Below are 25,529 nucleotides of genomic sequence, written 5' to 3' on the forward strand. Positions count from 1 at the left end.
ACTTCCAGAGTTGATGGTTTTAAGTCTTCCTCTTCCACAACAGCTTAAATCTTACTACCAGCCTCTCCCAAAGCAGCTGACAGATTCCAGAAAGGCAGAGAAGTGTTCATGACATGCCTCGACCAGCTCAAACATTTTCTGTCTTTTGTTTGTTTGTTTGTTATTGTTGTTTATTTTTATCACTGTACCCAATATTGGTATATCATGGACAGGCAGTGAAAAATTACATAATACACTTTGAATACAAGTGAAGGTAACTGCAAGAGCACTACTAGTTTCTGAGGTAAAAAACCTACATACCTTTAAAAACTGTGATTATGTTCAATAAATCAAATCACAAGGTAGAAAATTTTAACTGGAAACTTAAAAAAAAAAATCAAATGAAAATTCAGGAACTGAAAAAAAAAATTAACCTACAGTATGAGGCCACTTCCTCAAGGCTGGGAGCAGTGGCTCTTTATGCACAGAAAACAACACAGGAAAGAGAACAGGGAATGCGGAATTTAAAACCTTTCCCACCTGTTTTACCAGGACAGCATAATCGAGTATCAAAGCTTGACAAGCATAACAACGAAACATTACAGGCTAATTTCTCTCATGAACATAAAGCAAAACTCTAAACCAATATGAACAGATCAACTCCAGTGATCGAGTGTGGTTTATTCTAAGAATTCCAAGGTTGGGTTAACAATCTAACATCAGGAAAAAAAAAATGCTACATTAACAGATCAAAGAAGAAATTATATGGTCATTTCAACAGCACAGGAAAAAGCAATTGATAAATTCAATACCAATTTGTGAAAACAAATTTAGCAACCTAGGAATAAAAGGAACTTCTTAATCTTTTAATAAGGAACCTGCAAAATATTTATAGCAAATATTACGCACAATAGTGGCATGCTGAATGTTTTCCCTTTGCAATTGAAAATGAGAGAAAGATGCTGGCAATATCACTTCTACTGCTTTACATTTACTAGAGGTCCTGTGTACAATAAGGCAAGAACAACAAAAAAAAAGTATAAAGATTTGAAAGTAGGAAGTCTGCTGCTGCTGCTGCTAAGTCGCTTCAGTCGTGTCCGACTCTGTGCGACCCCATAGACGGCAGCCTGCCAGGCTCCCCTGTCCCTGGGATTCTCCAGGCAAGAACACTGGAGTGGGTTTCCATTTCCTTCTCCAATGCATGAAAGTGAAAAGTGAAAGTAAGTCGCTCAGTTGTGTCCGACTCTTAACGACCCCATGGACTGCAGCCTACCAGGCTCCTCCATCCATGGGATTTTCCAGGCAAGAGTACTGGAGTGGGGTGCCATTGCCTTCTCTGAAAGTAGGAAGTCTAGCTATCATTATTTTGATTCTGAGTATAGAAAATCCAAAGGAATCTCTAGAACTGGAAAACACTGTGTGCTTAGTCACTCAGTTGTGGCTGACTCTTTGCATTCTTATGGATTGTAGCCCGCCAGGCTCCTTTATCCATGGGGATTCTCCAGACAAGAATACTGGAGTGGGTTGCCATGCCCTCCTCCAGGGGATCTCCTTGACCCAGGGATCGAACTCAGGTCTCCTGCATTGCAGGTGGATTCTTTACCGTCCAAGCCACCAGGGAATTTTGATTCTAAATATAGACAATCCAAAAGAATCTATAGAATTGGAAACCATATATAAATCAAATTGAATATTTCCATGGGAAATGGGACTGAGGTTGTTCCTTGCACCATATGCAAAAATTGATTCCAGGTCTATACTTAAGTAAAAAAAAAAAAAAAAAAAAAAAGAGCCAAAGCTTCTAAAAGATAAATAGATAATATTTTTTATAACTTTGGGACAAGCAAAAGTTATAAATAAGACACCAAAAATATCAAGCATAAAAAAAATTTATAAGTATGAACACATTAAAATTAGGAACTTCTGATTATCAAAACATTCTATTAAGTGAGAAGGCAAGTATGAATGGGAGAAGATATTTGTAATACCTATAACCACCAAAGGGTTTAAATCTAGAATATACAAAGAACTTCTATAAATCAATAAGACAATTCAATAGAAAATTAGATAAGCAAATCAAATAGATATCAAATATCAAAATAGTCAATACATTTATGAGAGGCACTCACCTCATTAGTCTCCAGGAAGTAAGAATTAAAGTCACAAGAAGATGTTACTACCCACTGACCATGGGCTTCCCAGATGGCACTAGTGGTAAAGAACCTGCCTGTCAAATGCAGGAGACATAAGAGACCCCCGTTCCATCCCTGGGTCAGGAAGACCCCCTGGAGGAGGGCATGGCAACCCACTCCAGTGTTCTTGCCTGGAGAATCCTGTGGACAGAGGAGCCTCGTGGGCTACAGTCCATGGGGTCACAAAGAGTCAGACATGACTGAGCGACTGAGCATGCATGCATGCACCCACTGACCATGAGAGTTAAAATTAAGACCAATAACAGTTAAAAACTGCTGGAAAGAATAGAGAAAAGGAGAATACTCACACACTACTTATAGGGCTGTGAACTGACTCAAACAGGAAGAGAGCTTGACAGTACATGCTAAAGCTGACCTTGTACATATTCTGTGACCTAGCAACTCTGAGTGAGGTGGCTCAGTGGTAAAGAATCCATTTGCCAATGTAGGAGACATTGGTTTGATCCCTGGGTCAGGAAGATCCCTTGGTGAAGGAAATGGCAACCCACTCCAGTATTCTAGCCTGGGAAATCCCATGGACAGAAGAGCCTGGCAGGCTACAGTCCACAGACTTGCAAAGACACAACTTAGCAACTCAACAACAACAATATTTCGTTCTTAGGTATAGATCCAACGGAAACGTGTACACATGTGCACCAAAGGACACTTACAAGGATGTTTTTAGGAAAAGTATTTGTAATCACCTCTGAACAGGAAATAATTCAAATGTAGAAAATGCACTGGTCATAACAAACACCCTCTTCCAACAACACAAGAGAAGACTCTATACATGGACATCACCAGATGGTCAACACCGAAATCAGATTGATTATATTCTTTGCAGCCAAAGATGGAGAAGCTCTATACAATCAGCAAAAACAAGACCAGGAGCTGACTGTGGCTCAGACATGAACTCCTTATTGCCAAATTCAGACTTAAATTGAAGAAAGTAGGGAAAACCACTAGACCATTCAGGTATGACCTAAATGAAATCCCTTATGATTATACAGTGGAAGTGAGAAATAGATTTAAGGGCCTAGATCTGATAGATAGAGTGCCTGATGAACTATGGAATGAGGTTCGTGACACTGTACAGGAGACAGGGATCAAGACCATCCCCATGGAAAAGAAATGCAAAAAAGCAAAATGGCTGTCTGGGGAGGCCTTACAAATAGCTGTGAAAAGAAGAGAAGTGAAAAGCAAAGGAGAAAAGGAAAGATATAAACATCTGAATGCAGAGTTCCAAAGAGTAGCAAGAAGAGATAAGAAAGCCTTCTTCAGCGATCAATGCAAAGAAATAGAGGAAAACAACAGAATGGGAAAGACTAGGGATCTCTTCAAGAAAATCAGAGATACCAAAGGAACATTGCATGCAAAGATGAGCTCGATAAAGGACAGAAATGGTACAGACCTAACAGAAGGAGAAGATATTAAGAAGAGATGGCAAGAATACACAGAAGAACTGTACAAAAAAGATCTTCATGACCAAGATAATCACAATGGTGTGATCACTGACCTAGAGCCAGACATCCTGGAATGTGAGGTCAAGTGGGCTTTAGAAAGCATCACTATGAACAAAGCTAGTGGAGGTGATGGAATTCCAGTTGAGCTATTCCAAATCCTGAAAGATGATGCTGTGAAAGTGCTGCACTCAATATGCCAGCAAATTTGGAAAACTCAGCAGTGGCCACAGGACTGGAAAAGGTCAGTTTTCATTCCAATCCCAAAGAAAGGAAATTCCAAAGAATGCTCAAACTACCACACAATTGTACTCATCTCACACGCTAGTAAAGTAATGCTCAAAATTCTCCAAGCCAGGCTTCAGCAATATGTGAACCGTGAACTTCCAGATGTTCAAGCTGGTTTTAGAAAAGGCAGAGGAACCAGAGATCAAATTGCCAACGTCGGCTGGATCATCGAAAAAGCAAGAGAGTTCCAGAAAAACATCTGTTTCTGCTTTATTGACTATGCCAAAGCCTTTGACTGTGTGGATCACAATAAACTGTGGAAAATTCTGAAAGAGATGGGCATACCAGACCACCTGATCTGCCTCTTGAGAAAGTTGTATGCAGGTCAGGAAGCAACAGTTAGAACTGGACATGGAACAACAGACTGGTTCCAAATAGAAAAGGAGTTCATCAAGGCTGTATATTGTCACCCTGTTTATTTAACTTATATGCAGAGTACATTATGAGAAACGCTGGATTGGAAGAAACACAAACTGAAATCAAGATTGCCGGGAGAAATATCAATAACCTCAGATATGCAGATGACACCACCCTTATGGCAGAAAGTGAAGAGGAACTCAAAAGCCTCTTGATAAAAGTCAAAGTGGAGACTGAAAAAGTTGGCTTAAAGCTCAACATTCAGAAAACGAAGATCATGACATCTGGTCCCACCACGTCGTGGGAAATAGATGGGGAAACAGTGGAAACAGTGTCAGACTTTATTTTTGGGGGCTCCAAAATCACTATAGATGGTGACTGCAGCCATGAAATTAAAAGACGCTTACTCCTTGGAAGGAAAGTTATGACCAACCTAGATAGCATGTTCAAAAGCAGAGACATTACTTTGCCAACAAAGGTTCGTCTAGTCAAGGCTATGGTTTTTCCTTTAGTCATGTATGGATGTGAGAGTTGGACTGTGAAGAAGGCTGAGCGCCAAAGAATTGATGCTTTTGAACTGTGGTGTTGGAGAAGACTCTTTAGAGTCCCTTGGACTGCAAGGAGATCCAACCAGTCCATTGTGAAGGAGATCAGCCCTGGGATTTCTTTGGAAGGAATGATGCTAAAGCTGAAACTCCAGTACTTTGGCCACCTCATGTAAAGAGTTGACTCATTGGAAAAGACTCTGATGCTGGGAGGGATTGGGGGCAGGAGGAGAAGGGGACAACAGAGGATGAGATGGCTGGATGGCATCACTGACTCCATGGACGTGAGTCTGAGTGAACTCCGGGAGTTGGTGACGGACAGGGAGGCCTGGTGTGCTGCGATTCATGGGGTCGCAGAGAGTCGGACACAACTGAGCGACTGATCTGATCTGATCTGATGTCAATAGTGGAATGGATAAATTGTATCATGGATAATCATATCATTATATATGGTATTTATATATAATGTAATACTAATAGAGAAACAAAAGTGGATAAACTACAGCCAACAATATGGATAATGACTCTCATCAAACAATGTTCAAACAACAGTGGGAGAAAGAATCCATACAAAAGAACACACGCAGCATGATACGATTTATCTAAAATTTACAAATGGCTACAACCAAGTTATGACTTAAAAGGTCAGGACAGTGGTTATCTTGGGAGTAGGCTGGAGTGACTGGAAGGGCGTGGGAAGGGGGCCTCTGGAAAGCTACTAATGCTCTGTTTATTACCTGGGTGGCAGCTGCACTGCTCTGTTGCCTTTTCAATAATTCATCAAGCTGTCCAATTCTGATTTGTGCATCTTTCTGTATGTATGTCAGAGTCAGTAAAAGAGATTTTTTTTTTAAAACAGTCACAAAAGATCAGTTGTAGCTCTTTAAAATATACAGATCTTTAAGGCTCATGGAATGTCCAGAAGTGACTTGCATATTTAAAAGTCACCAGTAATTTCAGCCTGTACTTGAGGTGAAATACTTCACGAAACATTATGGATGCTTTTCCTTCTATAGATAGTCACTGCTGAATTACTTGCAGACCCATCTTGGAGTCTTATTTAAAGAGCAATATATTTTTTTAAACTACTCTGTACATATCAGTAATATCAGTATCAGTGTAAGAGTATTCACTCCATAAAGGAGAAAATAGTAACCAATAGTCAGCAACTCACCATGGGGAATACTTCCTCATCACTAACCAAAGGACTGGTTATTTCTTTGGTTTGAAATGGCGAAGACGGCAATGGAGGTGTTGCGCTTCTGTTTGGCTCACGATCGTGGTTAAATCTAAAAGAGAAGGACTGGTTGTCATTATTGATACCAAGGTCACCTGCTTATTTATGGAGCTAAGAATTTAAATTTCTCTGATTTCTAACTGTGGGGAAAGCACAATAAAATATTTGGGCTTGTTATCTGGGTATGTCTTTGAAAATAATTTTGCTGACAATTTCTATTCCACTTAAAAGACTTAGAACAATTAATAATGAAGCAGGAAACTTTCATAATTGCTAAAAATATTCTGCCATTCTTATTGCCTATATTGTTTCTCTTTCTGTGTTTTACTGTTTTGTCTCTTTGCTATTTAATTAAATGACATTAAACCAGTATGAGAAAAAATTTTTAAACAGCTAACACGGCTACCCTTGACAATTCTAAACAGACACCCTTTTCCTATTCTCATTTTACTTAACCTCACTGGCTTTCTTAACATAATTGTTCTCTTTTTTTTTTCACACTAGAATAAGTCTCCGTACAATAATAATAATTATAATTTATGTCGAGCTTAATAATTTATAGTATGTTTTCAATTTACATTATCTCCTAAACTCCTCCACACTTAGTTGTATGACCTTGAGCAACAGGTAACTATATTTACCTGTAACTTTAATTTTTTCATTTATAAAAAAGGGTTGTTATGAGAATTGAACTCCACAGTTTGATGAAAAGCACAGTATAGAATTGGTTGTTTGTGCCAAAATATAGGGTAGAAGATTAGACTGAATAAAATACCAGTGGGATTTTAAATTTTGGTGTGCTGACTAAACAAATGAATAATAAAATAAACAAACCAACTTACCCTAAAATTTTACACAAAAAGGTCCTAACAGTATGGGCTGTTTGGAACTAAATAAGTATCTTCTCTGAATATTAATTCATGAAAATGGGGTTTAATCAAAATCATCAAAGACCATGGAAACATAAAAATCCTTTCAATTTAAAGTTATTTATTTTTACTAACAATTCAAATTCTCTACAGGTATTGATTAACCATTTTCAAAGTCTTCATATTTTAACTTTACACAGTTTTAAAAATTTACATTATTTTTCTCTGTTCTTATCCAAAGACTATCTATCTATATAGACTTCTTTTATTATGCAAACGTTTTCAAAGCTATGCATACAAATAGCAATAAAAGTTAAGTGAGGCATCTGTAAACTAGTACATAAAAACAAAACGTGGTTTCCATTTTTATTTATCTTGAAATGGATTGTTTTTAATCCATTCTTCCAAACCATAATTACCATGGAAACAGAACAGCAAATTAAACTAAAATAACATGGTTTATGATGTGCAAAATAAAATGAAACATCCCACAATTCAAATAGAATTATAACAATTGCCTTGTACATCTGCATAGAATCTTCAGTTGAACCTTTTAATCTGAATGAGTCCATCTATACTTCAAAGCACAGTGGAAAAAAATAAGATAATTATAGAAATGGTTCAAGAAATATACATCCCTCTGTAATCTCAATTATACAGAGATTTCAGGGAAAGTATTATTTGCCCTAAATTATCTAAATAATTATCCATTTTGCTTTGGATGTATAGATACAACTTTACGATCTTAATTACTAAAATTTATACATGAACATTTTCTTTATTGTAAGATCAATAAAGTGCAGAGAATGAAAGGAAAGTTACATTATGAAGCAAAGCACTTTTGCTTTAAATCATCTTTATATGATAGAAAAGTTCTTCTTCAAGAATACAGCTATTCAAATACTTCATAAAACCAAAACCACCTTGCAAAAAAAAATGCTAAGTATATCAATTTAAAAGCTATCTTAAAAATTATTTCAGAAAGCTTTTACTACCATCTCACAAGCTGGTCTGTTCCATAGACCCTATTGCAAGGCCTCTCCTTGCTTTGCCAGGAGGGCAGGAGCCCTCCTGTTGGAGAGAGCTCTACCCAACTCGGGCTGGCTTGAGGGCTGAGCCAACCGCACAGTTCACAGAGCTGTCCGTCTACACAGCCCTGGTCCTCCGTTGAGTTTACAAGCCTCCCTGGGCTACATACAGTGTACTGTCTTCAGCACGAAAGGGGATCCCTTGACAAACTAGGCTGATTTACCACTTCTGGCCTCCCCTTCTAACACTCCACATAACACGCCTGATTCCATTATTTCCGAGCCTGGAACCCTTCAGGCTACTGTGTTTTTCTCTCCTGAGCAAGACCCTGGTGCAAAACTGACTCAGCTTACTTTTTTGCTTCTAGATAAATAACTATTCATTCCTTGACAAGAGATCCTGTAGAGTGATTATGACAAACCTGACTTTGTGGTGTTTTAGTATTAGAAACTTTTAATTTCCTGACCAGATCTGAAGCAATTTTATTGATTAGCTTGTGATTACCAATATCTTTCCAGCACATGATATAATTCTTAAAGCCATATATTCAGTTTTAAGTATGAACTGTATATAGAGATAAAACTCCATCATACACTACAAAACTGATTTGCCATTAAAATTAGTTATATATTAATAGTTCTGGACACCACTATTCTAAGTTAGCTTGCAAATGATCCTTAAACTTCAAAACTCTAACTTAATTCTAAAAACGCTGAAAACATTGACTACTTCCATTGCCAGATTCAGTCTCATCTCATTCATTAATCTTGTTTGTGTGTTTCTGGTCCCATCACACTGCTTGAGGATCTCAGCTCCCTGCTGGGCCACAGCAGTGAAAGCCTGGAATCCTGACCATTAGGCCATCACACTGCTTGAGGATCTCAGCTCCCTGACCAGGGACCACAGCAGTGAAAGCCTGGAATCCTGACCATTAGGCCACCAAGGAACTCCATTAAGTTTTTTAAAGTGCTGAATAACTTTTTATTGGAAAAGAAATCCTTTGAAATATCCTAAAATGCTTCACTTTTTAAGTGGATGAACACAAACATCTTATCACTTCTAACAGGAGTGAAAAGCAATAAAAACCGAGTTAACTTCCAAGTAGACAAAAGCTTATTTTAATAATATATTATACAAATCTTCCTCAGTCAAAAGCAAGAAGGGGTTAAAAATTAGACTACAGACTTTAAAATGTTGTGGAACATTATGTTCCCATACCTTTATATAAAAGCTTTTTCCTTTCTAAAATACTTTAATAAGACCTTATTGTATTAGCCATTGATATGTAAATATGACTGTGTGTTTTTTGATTATTTTCTTCCTAATAAATACATACAGCTTTTAGTATTTGACTTCACTGAGCTGTGTTGTGAGGGAAGGAAAGGACATTGCCTTTTTTCACTTGCTAAAATTAATAGATATGTGCTTTACAGTTCTCCACCAGTGAGTTCACAGTGTCCTTGCCTCTCAACAATTCTTTCCCCATAGTGGGTTTTACATGGTACTAATTTATTCAGAACATTTGAAATGCTGTTTCTTTTAAAAATCAGGTCACTGGAGAACATTGAAATCAGACAAGCCATTAAAACAAACTTAATGAAACTTTGAACAAATGAGACTGGCAGGACACAGGGCTCTGCAGTAGGAACAGTCGCCCAAGCTGCTTATTAAGACAGTCTCCCGCTGAGCATGTTACCTCTTACACTGCTCCGTGCCCCCTGCCGCCTTGTTTCCGTTAGGCACTCTTAACACATTCCGTACTGCCCAAGCAATCCAAACAATAAAAACACTGATTAAAGACAGGAAAAGGCAGAGGAGCTGTCTTTTTGTTTAAAGAAGAACATCTAGTACCTTCACCTGAGGCTTTCCAAGTTATTCCCAACAAGCAAGAATAGGAAACAATGTTCTGCATTAACAGGGGTGCAATACAGACCAGTGGCTGGAGAAGACGCGGTGAAGACCCTTCATAACATCACTGGGGTGCTGATTTTCTCTTACAGAGAGAAAACCGCATACAGGGGGTGGGGATGTGACCCATGGAGAAATGTATCCATGGGGAGAGAAGTGCGTTGTAAAGGGTTTATTCTATATTAGAAATTATATTCTTACCCCCAGATCAAGGTTAGGTTTTCTGGACAGATTTGCAGTTACCCTGGCCAGTCAACATGGGGATACTCAGCAGGGAGCTGCCCTCTGGCTGGGGTGCACGCCCCTCATCCTCTCCACATCCCTTTTGGACTCTCGCTGCACTGCCCGGAACATACCACCCTACCGACCGAAGAAGCGCCCCTGTGGAGCAGCAGCAGGCTTCTCTCATTCCCTCCCATGACCACCTGAACAGCTATTAGTTCAGCACTTCTGAGTGCTTGCTGTTTCTAACACTGGGTTAGAACATATCCTTCCGGCACACACAGGGTCAGGGTGGTGAGAGTGGGAAAGGATGTACTACACGCACGAGGATGCTGAGCAGATGTGTCAAGTACAGCCCCTGGACTTAAGGACTGTACCTGTAGCACTGGGCTACTTAGGGAGCCGGGCATCACCCTTCCCCAACAGCACTATCTTTAGAGGAAATGTCAGATTCAGTCATTGTTTATCCACCAAAATATACTTTTTAGGTACTGGGAGTTGGAGAAGTATCAATATTATTGTAAATATTAACAATTTTGTTAGAATAATAGTATCAATGATAATGTCTAACATTTAGGGAATTATACATTTTACAAAGAAATAGGTTTTCTCCTATAATCCTCAGAAAACCCTTATAATTATTATCCCTACTTGTCAGATGGGAAAATAAAGGTTAAATATTTGAATTCCCCAAAGCTGCAAATATTAATTATCTGTATGTGAAGTTTTCATGCTAAGTATTATGAGCTTTTAAACAAAAGTTGTACTGATGTTAGGTCTGGACCTATTGATTCACCATTTCTCAGCACCATGGAATGTTAATAAACCTCGTATCAAACAAGTTTGGGGAATACTGCACACCATACCTGTTCCTGGAAACTCACAAAGTAATTACCACATTAATGGCTTTGCAAAATCCTGTAGAAAAGAAACTTGTTTGTTTTGCTGAGCATTTTCCCAGTGCTGGAAAATGGTGAAAGAACTCCAGAGACAGTTCTGACTCCAAACATATTTTATTAAAGTTGAAGAAATTAGTCAAATGTTAAGGCTGATATATTTACTTAAATTTTGAAGTAAGACATTTTAAAGAGCCTGGGGATAATGTAGGCAGCAGGTATTGATTTTCCACATGCTTCTCTTCACTCACAGAAGACCCCTCTCACACACCCCCAGGTTCTCTCCTGTGAAAAGACCACAGTCTGTCTCCACTGATGGAGCATCAGTACAAAGTGTACATGTATCTGAAGTTAAGCCAGACATGCTATCTGCCTGTGAATGAGTGAGTGAAAGTCGCTCAGTCGTGTCCGACTCTTTGTGACCCCATGGACTATACAGTCCATGGAGTTCTCCAGGCCAGAATACTGGAGTAGGTAGCCGTTCCTGTACTCTGACATAAAAAAAAAAAAAAAGATTACTTTTGTATATTCTGTATGCCACATCAGGTTCTAAGAAAGTTCGGAACTGACAAAAATTCATTTAACAGTCTACTCATTTCACTGTTACCCTTGGAAAGCTACTGAGACCATAGAATTTCATGTATATCTAGACTATTGAATTGTCCCCATAAACAAATTTTAAGCAGCTGAAGAGAAAGTGTATAAAATTACAATTTGATTATTTAAAAACAAATTTCACTTGAATGTTTGTATGTTTATATCCTTATGTAAGTGGAGCTGGCATACCCATCTTCATTTTTACCCCATTTTTATTTGGCTTTGATAGGCATACCTTCCTGCTTCTTCATAGGTATTTACATTAGCCCATGTTGATTTTCCACTGGCATGAAGTTTTGCAAGATCATTTCGGAGCCTTTCATTCTCGTATTCCAGTTTGTTAATAGATGTATGCCTTGAATGTTCCCTGTTAGTGAAGTCTACACTCTAGAGAATAAAATAAACTATCATTGAAAAAATTGTTACATACAAGAGATGCATATTTTCTGTGCATTTGGACACATGTTGGAAAGACCCTTTCCTGTAAGTTGACTCATGTGACTTTACTCCTGTGTACCTCCTAAATGTCTCTCTTCACCTCCCACCTTCTCACAACACAGGTCCTCAGTGACAGCTGCCACTTAACACATCACAGTGAAGGGGATGCCCATGCTCCAGTACAGAAAAGGCTCACTGCATGCATTACTGTTCTCTGTAGCTAGAACAAATTGTTAGTTTTAAGACTTTCTGTGTAATAGGGTATGCCTTCTAGTGCTGACTAGTAATGGAACCAGAATTAACATATCTTTTAATTTTAAAAGATTTGTTTTCCACATTAAAACAATATATGTCATTATAGAAAATCACATATCAACCCCTCACTGTAGGGTGGTATGAAAAATTATATATTAAATCAATATGATGGCAGTCTGATTCTGGGCCATTCTATACCAAGATCACTAGATCCTGGATGAGACTGTGCCAATAACACAGTCTTGAGCAATGCAGCATCATGAAAAAGTTTTATTGTCTGGTATGGGCAACCCAATGGTTAATGTCATAAAAGAATAAAAAACATATTTAAATCACAACATGAAAAATTTAGAGCAAGATTAAAGATTTCTGATGCTATGTTAATTAAATGCTGTAAGAAGTTTCTTAGGGAAAGTCTAAACTTTTTTTCTCACAAAATTTTAAAAAACAGGATATATTCTGACATGAAAACTCATGAAAATGCTTTAAATAACCCCATGAAGTCCTTTATAATAGAACTATGATTTGAATACCCATGAATTATGCTGATTAAACAATAGTTCTCTGCTTACAGAAGAGTAATATTTTAGTACAAAAAGCATAACATGAGTAAAATATCTTTTTGAAGCTCCAATTTTCGATGTTTAAAAGCTCGTAAGACTATAGATGATTATGGCTTAGAATTGTCATTTTTAAGTTTCTAAATTTAAGGCTTTGACTGCCATTGCATATGGGCTGGCATGTGATAAAGTCACTCAAAAAATTTTTGATTAATTGCACATTTTAAATTATTCATTTACTATATTAATATCAATATTGATAAATAGGAATAGAAATGTATATATTAAAGCATTAAAAATGCTTACCTGAAAAAAAAAAAAAAGGCTTACCTGTTTTATGTTTTGCTTCAAAGGCCAAATCTGTTCATTAAAACTTCTGTTTACTGCCTAATTATTATGTATATGTGTTAGTTGCTCAGTAGTGTCCGACTCTTTGAGATCCCATGGAGTATATCCCACCAGGCTCCACTGTCCATGGAATTCTCCAGGCAAGAATACTGGAGTGGGTTCCCATTCCCTTCTCCAGGGTATCTTTCCAACCCAGGGATCGAAACTAGGTCTCCCACATTATGGGAAGATTCTTTACTGTCTGAGCGCCACCTACACTATCCTTTTATAGAAGTTTAAAAATCTTTAGAAAGGTCTACTTTTGAATGGAAAAAAATGCTCCAGGAGGTCAAACGTTCTCAAAACAATATTGGCCAATGTGACCTTTGGGAAAGAAGGGTCATTCAAGGTATTTCTCTGCTTGTTAGGCCCTTGCCTTTAGTATATGTTAACTTTGCTCATTTGAGATATACTCGCTGCTGCTGCTGCTAAGTCGCTTGAGATGTGTCCGACTCTGTGCGACCCCATGGACTGCAGCCTACCAGGCTCCGCCATCCATGGGATTTTCCAGGCAACAGTACTGGAGTGGGGTGCCATTGCCTTCTCCTGAGATATACTAGTACAGATAAAAAAGTAATCTATAATCTGCTTTAAAGGAGACAGGTTTGCTTATTCTAAAATTCGAGCCCATTTGTGATAAATATAAAGAAGGTAGACCTAATACAATTTTCCTCTCCAAAGGAGAACACTCATGGGCAGATCTGTTTGAAAAACAATCTTGGAAAAGATTCAAAATTTTCTCCTAAAAAGACATCACCTAGTCAAAATATATAATTCTTGATAGTCTGCTGCTCTGTTATGATTTCATTCAAAATTTTTCCATAAAATTAGATTTCACCTGTGACTTTTCTGCCCAGTGTTGATTTAAAGTATTTAAGAATGATAGTAATGATTTTTAAAAAAAAAAACACAATTTTCTAAATGTACCATAATTAAATAAGTATTGTAAGTATGACCTGAAAGAATTACACGGGTAATGGATTTATACAATTTGTATTTTAAAACATTTTCCATTTTTCTGGATAGCATTTTTGGTGCTCTCTCATTTCATTTTTTCCTAAATACTTTTCAATGATTTTAAAAATATATTCTCCAGTAGATGGTTATCATGTGAAAACAGGCACTGATTAAACTTTACCTATGTATTGTTGATGGGTTCTTTTTACAGGCCCAATCAATTTCTTATTCCCTACCCCCACCCTCCAAATTTTAAGGTTTCATAGTTTTAACTGACTTTTCTTCTTGAAATGGTGAAACCTCATGGCGCCTGTTTACTTGAGCACACAGTTGGGTTACTGAACTGTCTGAATGATAGTATTTTATAAAAGTACTTTTTCTCTTAAATAATAGTTAGACTAACAAAGTATTTCTATAGAAGGGCTGACTTTAGTCATGTTTTAAGGTTAGTATATTAATTTATAGCATGTAAATGAATGTTTTAGATGCTTAAAGTTAGTCACATAGTCAAGTCCGACTCTGTGATCCCAAGGACTGTAGCCTGACAGGCTCCTCTGTCCATGGGGATTCTCCAGGCAAGAGTACTAGAGGGGGTAGCCATTCCCTTCTCCAGGGGATCTTCCTGACCCAGGGATCAAACCTGGGTCTCCTGCATTGCAGGCAGATTCTTTACCAACTGAGTCACTAGGGAAGCCCTTTAGATGCTTATGAGGGTACTAATTTTTATGCTGTTATTTTATTTAGCAAACTGTATGGATAGTGAAAGGCCAATTAGTCTTAAAAATTACTGTAAGTTCTGAGTTCTGACTAAATCTAATTTTATAACACCTTCCCTAAGTGAAAGAAAATTTAACAAATACAAATATAAGTCTAAGTAAATATGGAGTCACAAAAAAGCCTATCATGATAAACTTGATCCTTCGTTAATTACCCAGGAGCAGAATAAAGATAAACCCCTCACTTTTCTCTATATAGTCAAGCTTTTGCACAAATCCATGGAAAACATCTTTTTCAAAGCAACAAACACACACCAAAAAATATCCAAATAAACCAAAAACCTCTTGCTAATTCTGGTCTTAAGTATGTCACTGAGACCAGAGAAAAACTTACATGCCAGGTGGTTAGTCCCATTAGTAAATTCTCCAAAGGAAAATGGGGGTTGTCACAGCCCCGGGTATGCAATAGGTAAAGGACTGAGTGCAAGACTGCTGTTTCTACTACTGGGTGGGTATGAACTTTCAACCTTTTTCCCCTAAGTGTAAATGATCAGGAAGCTTCATACTTAAGCAGAAAAGTTATCAAAGCTCTAGTAATTCAGAAATGACCTACCTTTATATCAGTAATTCCACTTGTCTAGGAAGGAAAAAATAATTGTTATTTTAATATTATAGAAATACCACACATTTTAGAAGACTTAAAAATAATGATGTAAATATTATGGTTTTTATTGCCCGAGGTAAAATTTCAGCACAAATTATTTAATTATATGTTTACTTATTCATTCCAATTATTTTAGAGAGAATTAACTAATTATTGGATTTTAACACATAACAGATATGAATTTTCTTTATGAAATCTTTAAACTAATAAGTGGTAAATAAATGACATAATAGATTATAAAAGCTTAAAAGAGACAAGAGTCATACGGAACTCTTTTTGATTATTCAGTAGACACTTGAGATTTTTCTCTTTGGGCAATGGCTTGACTATGTCAATTAGCAAAGTTAATTCCAAATCTTCACATATAAAAAATGGAGAGCAGTTATAAAATCAGCTTCCTAAAAGGGGGGAGTGTGTTCAAGATGGCATAGCATAGCACAGTAGGAACACCCTGAACTCACCTGTTCCAGGGGTAAACCATAATAACTCCTTACATAGCAACTACCTATGGGAACAACCTGAAGACTAGCAGAGAAGATTTTATATGTCTAAAGATATAAAGAAGGAACCATAATAAAATTGAGTAGAAGGGATGGACTAAGAAGGGTGTAGTCAGAATCACATCCCTGGATCAGCAACTCTCAAACTGAAAGAATATCACAATTGCAGAGGTCCTTCTCTAGCACAAAGGGATCTGAACCACACATCAGGTTCCCTAGCTTGGGGGTGTTGTACTGGGAAGATGAGCCTCTAGGATGTCTGGCTTTGAAAACTAGCAGGCCTTACCTTTGAGAAAGCCAGAGGGATACAGGGAACAAAGACTCTGCTCTTAAAGAACACACACAAAATCTCTCATGCTCTGAGTCTCAGCAGTTTGAAAGGAGCCTGGGTCAGATCTACTTGCTCATCATGGAGAGCCTCCGGGAGAGGGGAGTGGCAACTAGGACTCCCCTGGGGATGGAGGTACCGGTGGCAACCATTCTCGGGAGCTTATTCCACCATGTGGACACCAGCACTGACAAACACCATTTTGGAGAGCTCCCTTTAACCTCTTTGTGCTGGAGGTTACCAGCCCACCAGCTGGTTGGCACCAGTCCCAGGACTTCATGGACTGCACACTCAGCTGTGCCAGGATCTGGCCCCACCCATTAGAGGGTTGGCACCAGCCTTGGGCTTCACAGGCCCCATGATCAGCTATGCTGGGATCCAGCCCCACCCACCAGTGGGAAAGCAGCCAATACATGAGGCAGTGGCTGGCAGCCACCTTTGCAAGGGGCCAGCCCTGCCAACCAGCATGCCCACAGTAGCTGGCCATGCCACAAGAGAAGGGTTCACACAGCCCAAACATGAGGCAACCCAAGAGCATATGACTCCAGTGAACACAGGGAGTGCCCTGCTGAGCCCCATAGGACATCTCCAACATGAGGCCACTTCTCCAAAATCAGGAATCATAACCAGCCTACTTAGTATGAAGAAATAAAAAAGAAAATTGGGCAAAATGAGGTGAGAGAGGTATAAATCCACATGAAGAAGATGTAGGATAAGCAATTCACCCAGTAAAGAGTTAGAGGTAATGATGTTAAAGATGTTCAATGGACTCAGGAGAAAAATGGATGAATACAACAATAAGTTTAACAAAGAGAAAACACAAAGAAGAACCAAAAAAGAGCTTAATAATACAACAACTGAAATAAAAAAAATACACTACAAAGAATAAACAGTAGATTATATGATAGAAAAGAACAGACCAGTGAACTGGAAGATAGAGTAGTGGAAATTACCCAAGAAGAGTTCATGCTGATCCTTTTCAAACTATTCCAAAATACTGAAGAGGATGGAATGCTTCTGAACTCATTCTAGGAGACCAGTATCAGCATGATGCAAAAACCAGACAAAGACACTACAAAAAAAAGTAACAGGTCAGTATCACTGCTGAACATAGATGCAGAAGGTCTCAACAAAATATCAGCAAATCAAGTTTAATAATACATTAAAAAGATTATACACTGTGATTACGTGGGATTTATCCCCGGGATATATGCATGGTTCAATAGCCACAAATAAATCAATGTGACATACCACATTAAAAAATTGAAGAATAAAAGTTATATGATCATCACAATAGATATAGATAAAGGTTTTGACAAAATGTAACATCCATTTGTGATAAAAGCTCTCCAGAAAGTGGGCATAGAGGGAACATGTCTCAACATAATAGAGACCCTATATGACAAACACATAGCCAACATCAGAGTCAACAGTGAAAAGCTGAAAATAGTTTCTCTAAGATTAGGATCAAGACAAGGATACTCACTCTTGCCACTTATTTAACAGTACTAGAAGTCCTAGCCACAGTAATGAGACAAGAAAAAGAAATAAAGAGATTTCAAACTGGAAAGGAAGAAGTAAAATGATCAATGTTTGTAGATGACATGAAACTATATAGAAAATCCTCAAGATGCCACCAAAAAACTATTAGACATAATAAATTATTTCAGTAAAGTTGAGGGATACAAAATTAATATACAGAAATCTTTTACATTCCTATATGCTAACAATGAACTAGAAAGAGAAATTAGGAAAACAACCCTATTTACAATCACATTAAAATAATAAAATGCCTAGGAATAAATCTACATAAGGAGGTAAAAGACATATACTTGGAAAATTATAAGACACTGATGAAAGAAATTGAAGATATCACAAACAAATGGAAAGATATGCTGTACTTATAAATTAGGAGAATTAATATTTTAAAACTGACCATACTCCCAAGGCAATCTGCACACTCAATGCAATCCTTATCAAAATATCAATTGTATTTTTCTTAGAACTAGCAGAAATAATTCTAAATTTTGTTCAAAAACACAAAAGACCTTGAATAACCAAATATTGAGAAAGGAGAACAAAGCTGGATATTTCATGCCTCCCTGAGTTTAGACTGTTCTACAAAGCAAAAGGAAGAGTGGGCGGCAGAGGAAGAGATGGTTAGATAGTACTGTCAATCCAGTGGACATGAATCTGAGCAAACTCCAGGAGACAGTGGAAGACGGAGGACCCTGGCTTGCTACAGTCTGTGAGGTTGCAAAGAGTCAGACATGACAACAAGAACAAAGCTACTGTAATCGAAACAGTATGGTACTGGGGCAAAAACAGTACATTTACCAACGGGACAGACTAGAGCATCCAGAAATAAATCCACACTTAGATGGTCAATTAATTTATGACAAAGGAGGCAAGAATATACAATGAGAAAAAGACAGCCTCTTCAGTAAACAGTGTTGGGAAAGTGGACAGCTACATGCAGAAGAATCAAACTGGACTCCTCTCACACCATGCACACACTAAACACAGCATGGATTAAAGACTTACAGGTAAGGGTTCCCTGGTGGTCCAGTGGCTAAAAATGGCATGTCCACCTGCCAATGCAGGGGACACGGGTTTGATCCCTGGTCTGGGAAGATTCCCAGATGCCCCACAAATCTTGGGACAACAAAGCCTGTGGGCCACAATGACTGAGCCTGCACACCTAGAGGCCATGCTCTGCAGCAAAAGAAGCCCACACGCCACTACTAAGGAGGAGCCCCCGCCTGCCACAACTAGAGAAAACCCATGTGCAGCAATGAAGACCTAGCACAGCCAAATATAAATAAATAAACCTTAAAAAAAGACTTAAATGTAAGACCTGAAGCTGAAGAACTCCTAGAAGAAAACACAATATACTTATCAACACTGGTCTTAGTAATATTTTTTTTGGATCTGTCTCCTCAGGTAAGAATAAAAAAGCAAAAATAAACAAATATGCTTGTATCAAACTAAAAAGTGTTTGCACAGGGATGGAAACTATAAACAAAATAAAAAGGCAGCTTAATGAATGGGAGAAGATACTTGCAAATGATACTTCTGATGAGGGCTTAATATCCAAAATATATAAAGAACTGATACAACTCAACATAAAATAAATCTCATTAAAAATGAATAGAGGATATGAACAGACATTTTTCCAGTGAAGACATACAGATGACCAAAAGACATGAAAAGATGCTCAACACTAATCAGAGAAAAGTAAATCAAAACCATAATGTGACCATTTTATACTTGTTAGAAAGGCTATCATAGAAAAGACAATAATTACAACTGTTGGTGAAGATGTGGAGAAAAGCAGTGCTTGTGACCTATTGGTGGGAATAGAAGTGGTACAGTTTCTATGGGAAAAACCATGCAGTTTCCTCAAAAAATTAAAAATAGAACTGTCACATGATTTAGCAATTTCACATCTGTGTATTTATCTAAAGGAAACACAAAGACTAACTTGAAAAGATACATATATCCCAACATTCACTGAAGCATTATTTTCAACAGCCGAGATACGGAAACAACCTAAGTGTCCATCAAAAGACAAATGAATAAAAAAATGATACGGTGTATATATACAATGGAATATTACTCAGCCACAATAAAAAAATGAAATCTTGCTATTTGGGGCAACATGGATGAATCCAGAGGCTATTATGCTATGTGAAATTAGTCAGACTGAGGAGGACAAATATCATATATTCTCACTTATATGTGGAATCTGAAAAACAAAACTAAACAGACTCAAGGATACAGAGGACAAACTGATAGTTGCCGGAGGAGAGGGTGTTGGGGGTAGGTAAAACAAGTGAAGGGGATTTAGAGGTACAAACCTCCAGGTAGAAAATAAATAAGCAATCATATGTACTATACAGCATATGGAATACGGTCAATAAAACTGAAATAACTTTATATGGGACAGATGGTTACTAAACTAATGTGGTGATCATTTTGTAATACACACAAATGTTAAATCACTATGAGTACACCTGAAACCAACATAGTATTTTATGCCAAGTAAATTTCAATTAAAAAAAAAAAAAACCTTCCTAGGCTTCTCTGGTGGCTCAGCAATAGAGAGTCCACCTGCCAATACAGGTGATACGGGTTTGATCCCCGATCTGGGAAAATCCCACGTGCCCCAGGGCAACTAAACCTGTGCGCCACAACTACCGAGTCTGTGCCCTAGAGCCCGGGAGCCACAGCTACCGAGCCCGCGTGCCCTGAGCCCTGAGCCCATGTGCTGCAACAGGGGATGCTGCAGTGAGATGTGGGCTCACCACAACTAGAGAAAGAGCCTGCACAGTGATGAAGACCCAGCACTGCCAAAATAAATACGTAAAACCACATTAAAATTTTTTTAAAAAACCTTCCTATATGAAGGATAATCCTCATAAAATATAAATGATTAAGTGCTATTTTAATAAGCATCATGTTGAAGGCTATAACAAATGGCATTCTATTTTATGACAGCCCATTAAGCAACCTTTAGACATATATATTATGTATGTATATGTGTTTGCTAATGTAAAAGCTCTGCAGAGATAATCAAATACCAAAAAGTGACTCTGCCTTTATTGAAAATACAATAAAACTGAGTAGACTAAAGTAACATGCATGAAAAATAGTAAATAATATAGATATGATGTAATTTATGTGTTAAATTATACTGCACCAAGTAGGAACCCAAATGTTTTTTGAATCAATCAATGTCAACAACTACTGAGACAGATCATGTAGGAAGTGCGATAAGACAAAGCTTTGGTTAACCTTTTAATTAGCAGTGGTTTCCTTGATAACTTATTCATGTCTCTCAGACAGCAGGTAAGTCCCACAAATCCACAGGTATTCACTGAGCCTTGCGTATGTGTGTGAGTGCTCAGTTGCCCAGTCATGTCTGACTCTTTGTGATCCCATGGACTGTAGCCCACTAGGCTCCTCTGTGCATGGAATTTTTCAGGCAAAAACACTGGAATGGGTCACCGTTTCCTACTCTAGGGTATATTCCTGACCCAGGGATGGAACCCAGGTCTCCTGCATTGCAGGCAGATTCTTTACTGTCTGAGCCACCAGGGAAGCTTTCAATGAGTCATATACTATACCAAATCTTATATGAAGAAAAAACATGAAATATAAGCCCTTTCTCCCACAAAAAATATGACTGAGACAAAACATACCCATAATAAAAAATAAAAGAAGACAATTCAAAACTGCTAAAGAAAGTCAAAGAAAGGAAAACTAACTGGGCCCCAGAGTAATGGTAGATGAATTCAAGGAGGAGATAAAATTTAATCTAGTCCCTTAAGGGACTGGTAGGATTTAGTAAAGAAAAAGGAATTTCTTTACTTTGGTAAAGGAAAAGCACTCAGGTGGAAAACATATAATAGATTGATCCATTCATCATTCACTGATTCATTTGTTCATTTACTCATCAAACAAAACATTTTTCAGTGCCTTCCATATTCAGGCACTACATTAAGTGTTGAGATTGGTGGCAAACTAGGACCATGAGCACTGAGCCTACTGGTAAGGGGATGGACAGCTTATGAAAAACAGGCAATTGTAAGACTGTGGTAGGACAGATGCTAAGGAAAGGGTGCTATGATGGCTTCGAGGAGTGACACTTAACAGGAAAATCAGAGGAGATTTTGGTATAGCTTAAAATTTATGCAGATAAACTTGAAACATTAAAAGGACATGGCCATGTGAAGGAGGGAAGGGGGATTTTTTGGTAGAAGGAAAAGCATGTGCCAAGGTCAGGAAGTAAGAAAGAGCATGAGAATGAGAATCACATACACAGATGAGAATAAGCTGTTCTACTGTAGTGGAGGCTTTGTGCCCGTCTCCACAGGGAAACAGAGCAGGTGACCCAGGTTAAGGAAGCCTGGGACGTGAAGGGTTCTGGCTTCCTGTGGGAAACTGAGCACATGTTCCACCAGGAAAGGCAACATTAGGAAAGCATACCTGGCGTGGAAAATGGACAACTTGGAAGCCATTCTGAAGAGAGAACCTGAAGCCGTTGTATGATGCAGAAGAGAGAAGCTGAAGGTGCCTCTACCCTTCAAGGGGAAGCACACAGCCAGAGTAGAGAACCAAGGACGAAATGCAGGGGCTGAGTAGGGGCAGAGATGCAAGGGCAGGATCAGTGACAAGAACAGAAGGGGCAGGACCATGGGGTCTGACAGTCAACACTACGCACCTGGAGCTATCCAAGCCAGTCACAAGCTGTATGATCTTGGGCAAGTTACTCTAAAACTGAAAGATCTCATTTCTTTTTCTGTGGGGATAATAGTCCCTATCCCAGCCCCACCCCCCTCCCCAGCCGCCCCACACAGTATAAGGACGTAGACGTTAATGTACGAAAAGTACTCGGCAGACAGCAAGGCATACAGTACGCATGCGATGACCAGCAGCTCTTTGTTGTGACGAAATTCTACCAGTCTCCTTGACTTTCTGTCTTGTCTCTGCACATTATATTACGTTGTGTGCTCAGCCACTCAGTCATGTCTGACTCTTTGCGACCCAATGAACTGTAATCTGCCAGGCTCCTCCGTCCATGCAGTTTTCCATGCAAGAATACTGGAGTGGGTTGCCATTTCCTTCCCCAGGGGATCTTCCTAACCCAGGAACGGAACCCACATCTCTTGGGTCTCCTGCCCTGGCAGGTGGATTCCTTACCACTGCAGCACCTGCATTATATCACCTTATCATGACTTCCCACCACTGTGTGTCTGGCTAACTATTCCTAAGAAGCCTTTTCTGATCCCAGTACAGCATCAGGTAGCCCCCACACAGCCCCTGCACTCCACAATCTCCTATCACTCTAGCATAACCATCCAGTTAATTGTTTATATCCACTAATGTATGTTTATAGACACTAACATTAATCTCCATGAGTTCAAGGATCTAGTCTCATAATCCTAGCATTCTGCTAGACATATATCAGACATTCAGTAAATAATTATAGAGTGAATGAAAACATTCTGTGCTGACTGTGGCATGTGATAAGTGCAGAAAAGAGAACCTAGAAATAAACCCACATGTGTAGGTCAACTAATCTTTAAAAAGGGCACCAAAAACAATGGGGAATGGGTGGTGTCTTTAATAACTGTTGTTGGAGAACTAGATATTCACAAGAAAACAAGTAAAACAGACCTCTATCCTAGACTACTCAAAAACTAACTCAAAATAGATTAAGGCTTAAATGGAAGACCTGAAACTGTCAAACTCCCAGAAGAAAACATGGGGAAATAGCTACTTCGCATTGCCCCTCGCAATGATTTTTTGGATATAACACCAAAGCACAGGCAACAAAAGCAAAAACAGACCAGTGGGACTACATCAAACTAAAGAGTTTCTTTCACAGCAAAGGAAGCCAATTAACAGAGTGAAGAGGCAATCTATGGAATGCGAGAAAATATTCTGTCAACTATATATCTAATAAGGGGTTAACTTCCACATTATATAACAAACACATACAACTTAACAGCAAAAATACAAACAACACAATTAAAAATTGGGCAAAGGGCCTAAACAGATATTTTTCTAAAGAAGACATACAGATGGCCACAGACACGTGAGAAAGCTGCTGACGTCACTAATCATCAAGGAAATGCAGACTGAAACCACAGTGAGGTACCACCTCAGACCCGACAGGACGGTCTGCATCAAAATGGCAAAACATAACAGGTGTTGGTGAGAATCTGGAGAGAAGCAAGCTCTCGCACACCACTGATGGGAATGAAGTTGGAGAAGCCACTGCGGGAAACGGCATGCGGCTGCTGAAGAAATTGAAAACAGAACCACCGTGCTGACCCAGATCTCACATCTGGGCATGTATCTAAAGGAAAGGGAACCAATGTTTCAAAGACATGTCCGCACTCCAGTATGTTCACTGCAGTTCACAATAGCCAAGACATGGAAAGTGTCCATTAGTGGATGAATGGATGGAGAAAATTCCACATAATCCTACTCAGCCATAAAAGAAGGAAATCCTGCCATTTAAGACAACATGGATGAACCCGGAGGACATTAGGTTAAGTGACATAATCCAGACAGAGAAAAGCAAATACTGTATGTTTGCACTTATATGTGGAATTTTAAAAAAAGTCAAACTGACAGAAACAGAAGGTAGAATGGTGGTTGTCACGGGCAGTCTGGGTGGGGGGTTAGGGAATGGAATGAGCAGAGATTGAATAAAAAAATACCAACTTTCATTCATAAGATGAAAAAAGCCACCACAGCCACGCACTACAACTGGGGAACAGCCCCAACTTGCCACAACCAGAGAAAGCCCGCAGACAGCGACAGAGGCCCAGAGCAGCAGAAAAACAGATAAACACATGCACAATTTTTAAAAAGGTATCAGACAAAGTGCAACAAAATAAACCAGGAAGAGGAAATTAATAAAAGACAGCAATATTTAAATTAGGAAAGAGGAAATAATAAAGTCAATACTTTTAAATACTAATAAGCAATGCCTTTGTGTGCCAGACTTAAAAAAAGAGAGAGAGCTAAACTATACATGTTTAGAAACAAGAAAGAAAACATAAATCCAGGATCTGGAAAGATGCAAAGAACTCTAGGATATTCCTAACTTTGGTAACAAGAAACATATTGGAATGGGTAATCACCAAAACAACCTAAGAAGAAGGGAAATCTGAATATACCAAGTACCATAAAAGAGAAGGGAAAGGTAACTGAGATCTGCCTCACTGAAACTTCAGCTATACACACATGTACACAGCTCAGTTCGGTTCACTCAGTCTTGTCCGACTCTGCAATCCCATGGACTGCAGCACGCCAGGCCTCCCTGTCCATCACCAACTGCTGGAGTTTGCTCAAACTCAATGCCCATTGAGTCAGTGATGCCATCCAACCATCTCATCTTCTGTCATCCCCTTCTTCTCCTGCCTTCAATCTTTCCCAACATTAGGAGCTTTTCCAATGAGATAGTTCTTCCCAACAGGTGGCCAAAGTATTGGAGTTTCAGCTTCATCATCAGTCCTTCCAATGAATATTCAGGTCTGATTTCCTTTAGGATGGACTGGCTGGGTCTCCTTCCTGTCCAAGGGACTCTCAAGAGTCTTCTCCAACACCACAGTTCAAAAGCATCAAT

General features: G+C 38.6%; 1 protein-coding gene across 6 annotated transcripts in view; it reads right to left on the minus strand.

Annotated features, from left to right (window-relative positions):
* Positions 1-25,529, minus strand: part of DEUP1 (deuterosome assembly protein 1) — a 142,307-nt gene that overhangs the window by 19,784 nt on the left and 96,994 nt on the right. For all 6 annotated transcript variants that reach the window (XM_061405985.1, XM_061405988.1, XM_061405984.1 and 3 more), the window contains 3 exons: positions 15,506-15,529; positions 11,815-11,966; positions 5,996-6,110 (listed from right to left, as the gene is read on the minus strand). In XM_061405985.1, the coding sequence (XP_061261969.1) occupies positions 5,996-6,110; positions 11,815-11,966; positions 15,506-15,529 (291 nt within the window). The remainder of the gene's footprint in view (positions 1-5,995; positions 6,111-11,814; positions 11,967-15,505; positions 15,530-25,529) is intronic.

This window comes from Bos javanicus, chromosome 29 (assembly GCF_032452875.1).
Source record: "Bos javanicus breed banteng chromosome 29, ARS-OSU_banteng_1.0, whole genome shotgun sequence".
Lineage (NCBI taxonomy): Eukaryota > Metazoa > Chordata > Mammalia > Artiodactyla > Bovidae > Bos > Bos javanicus.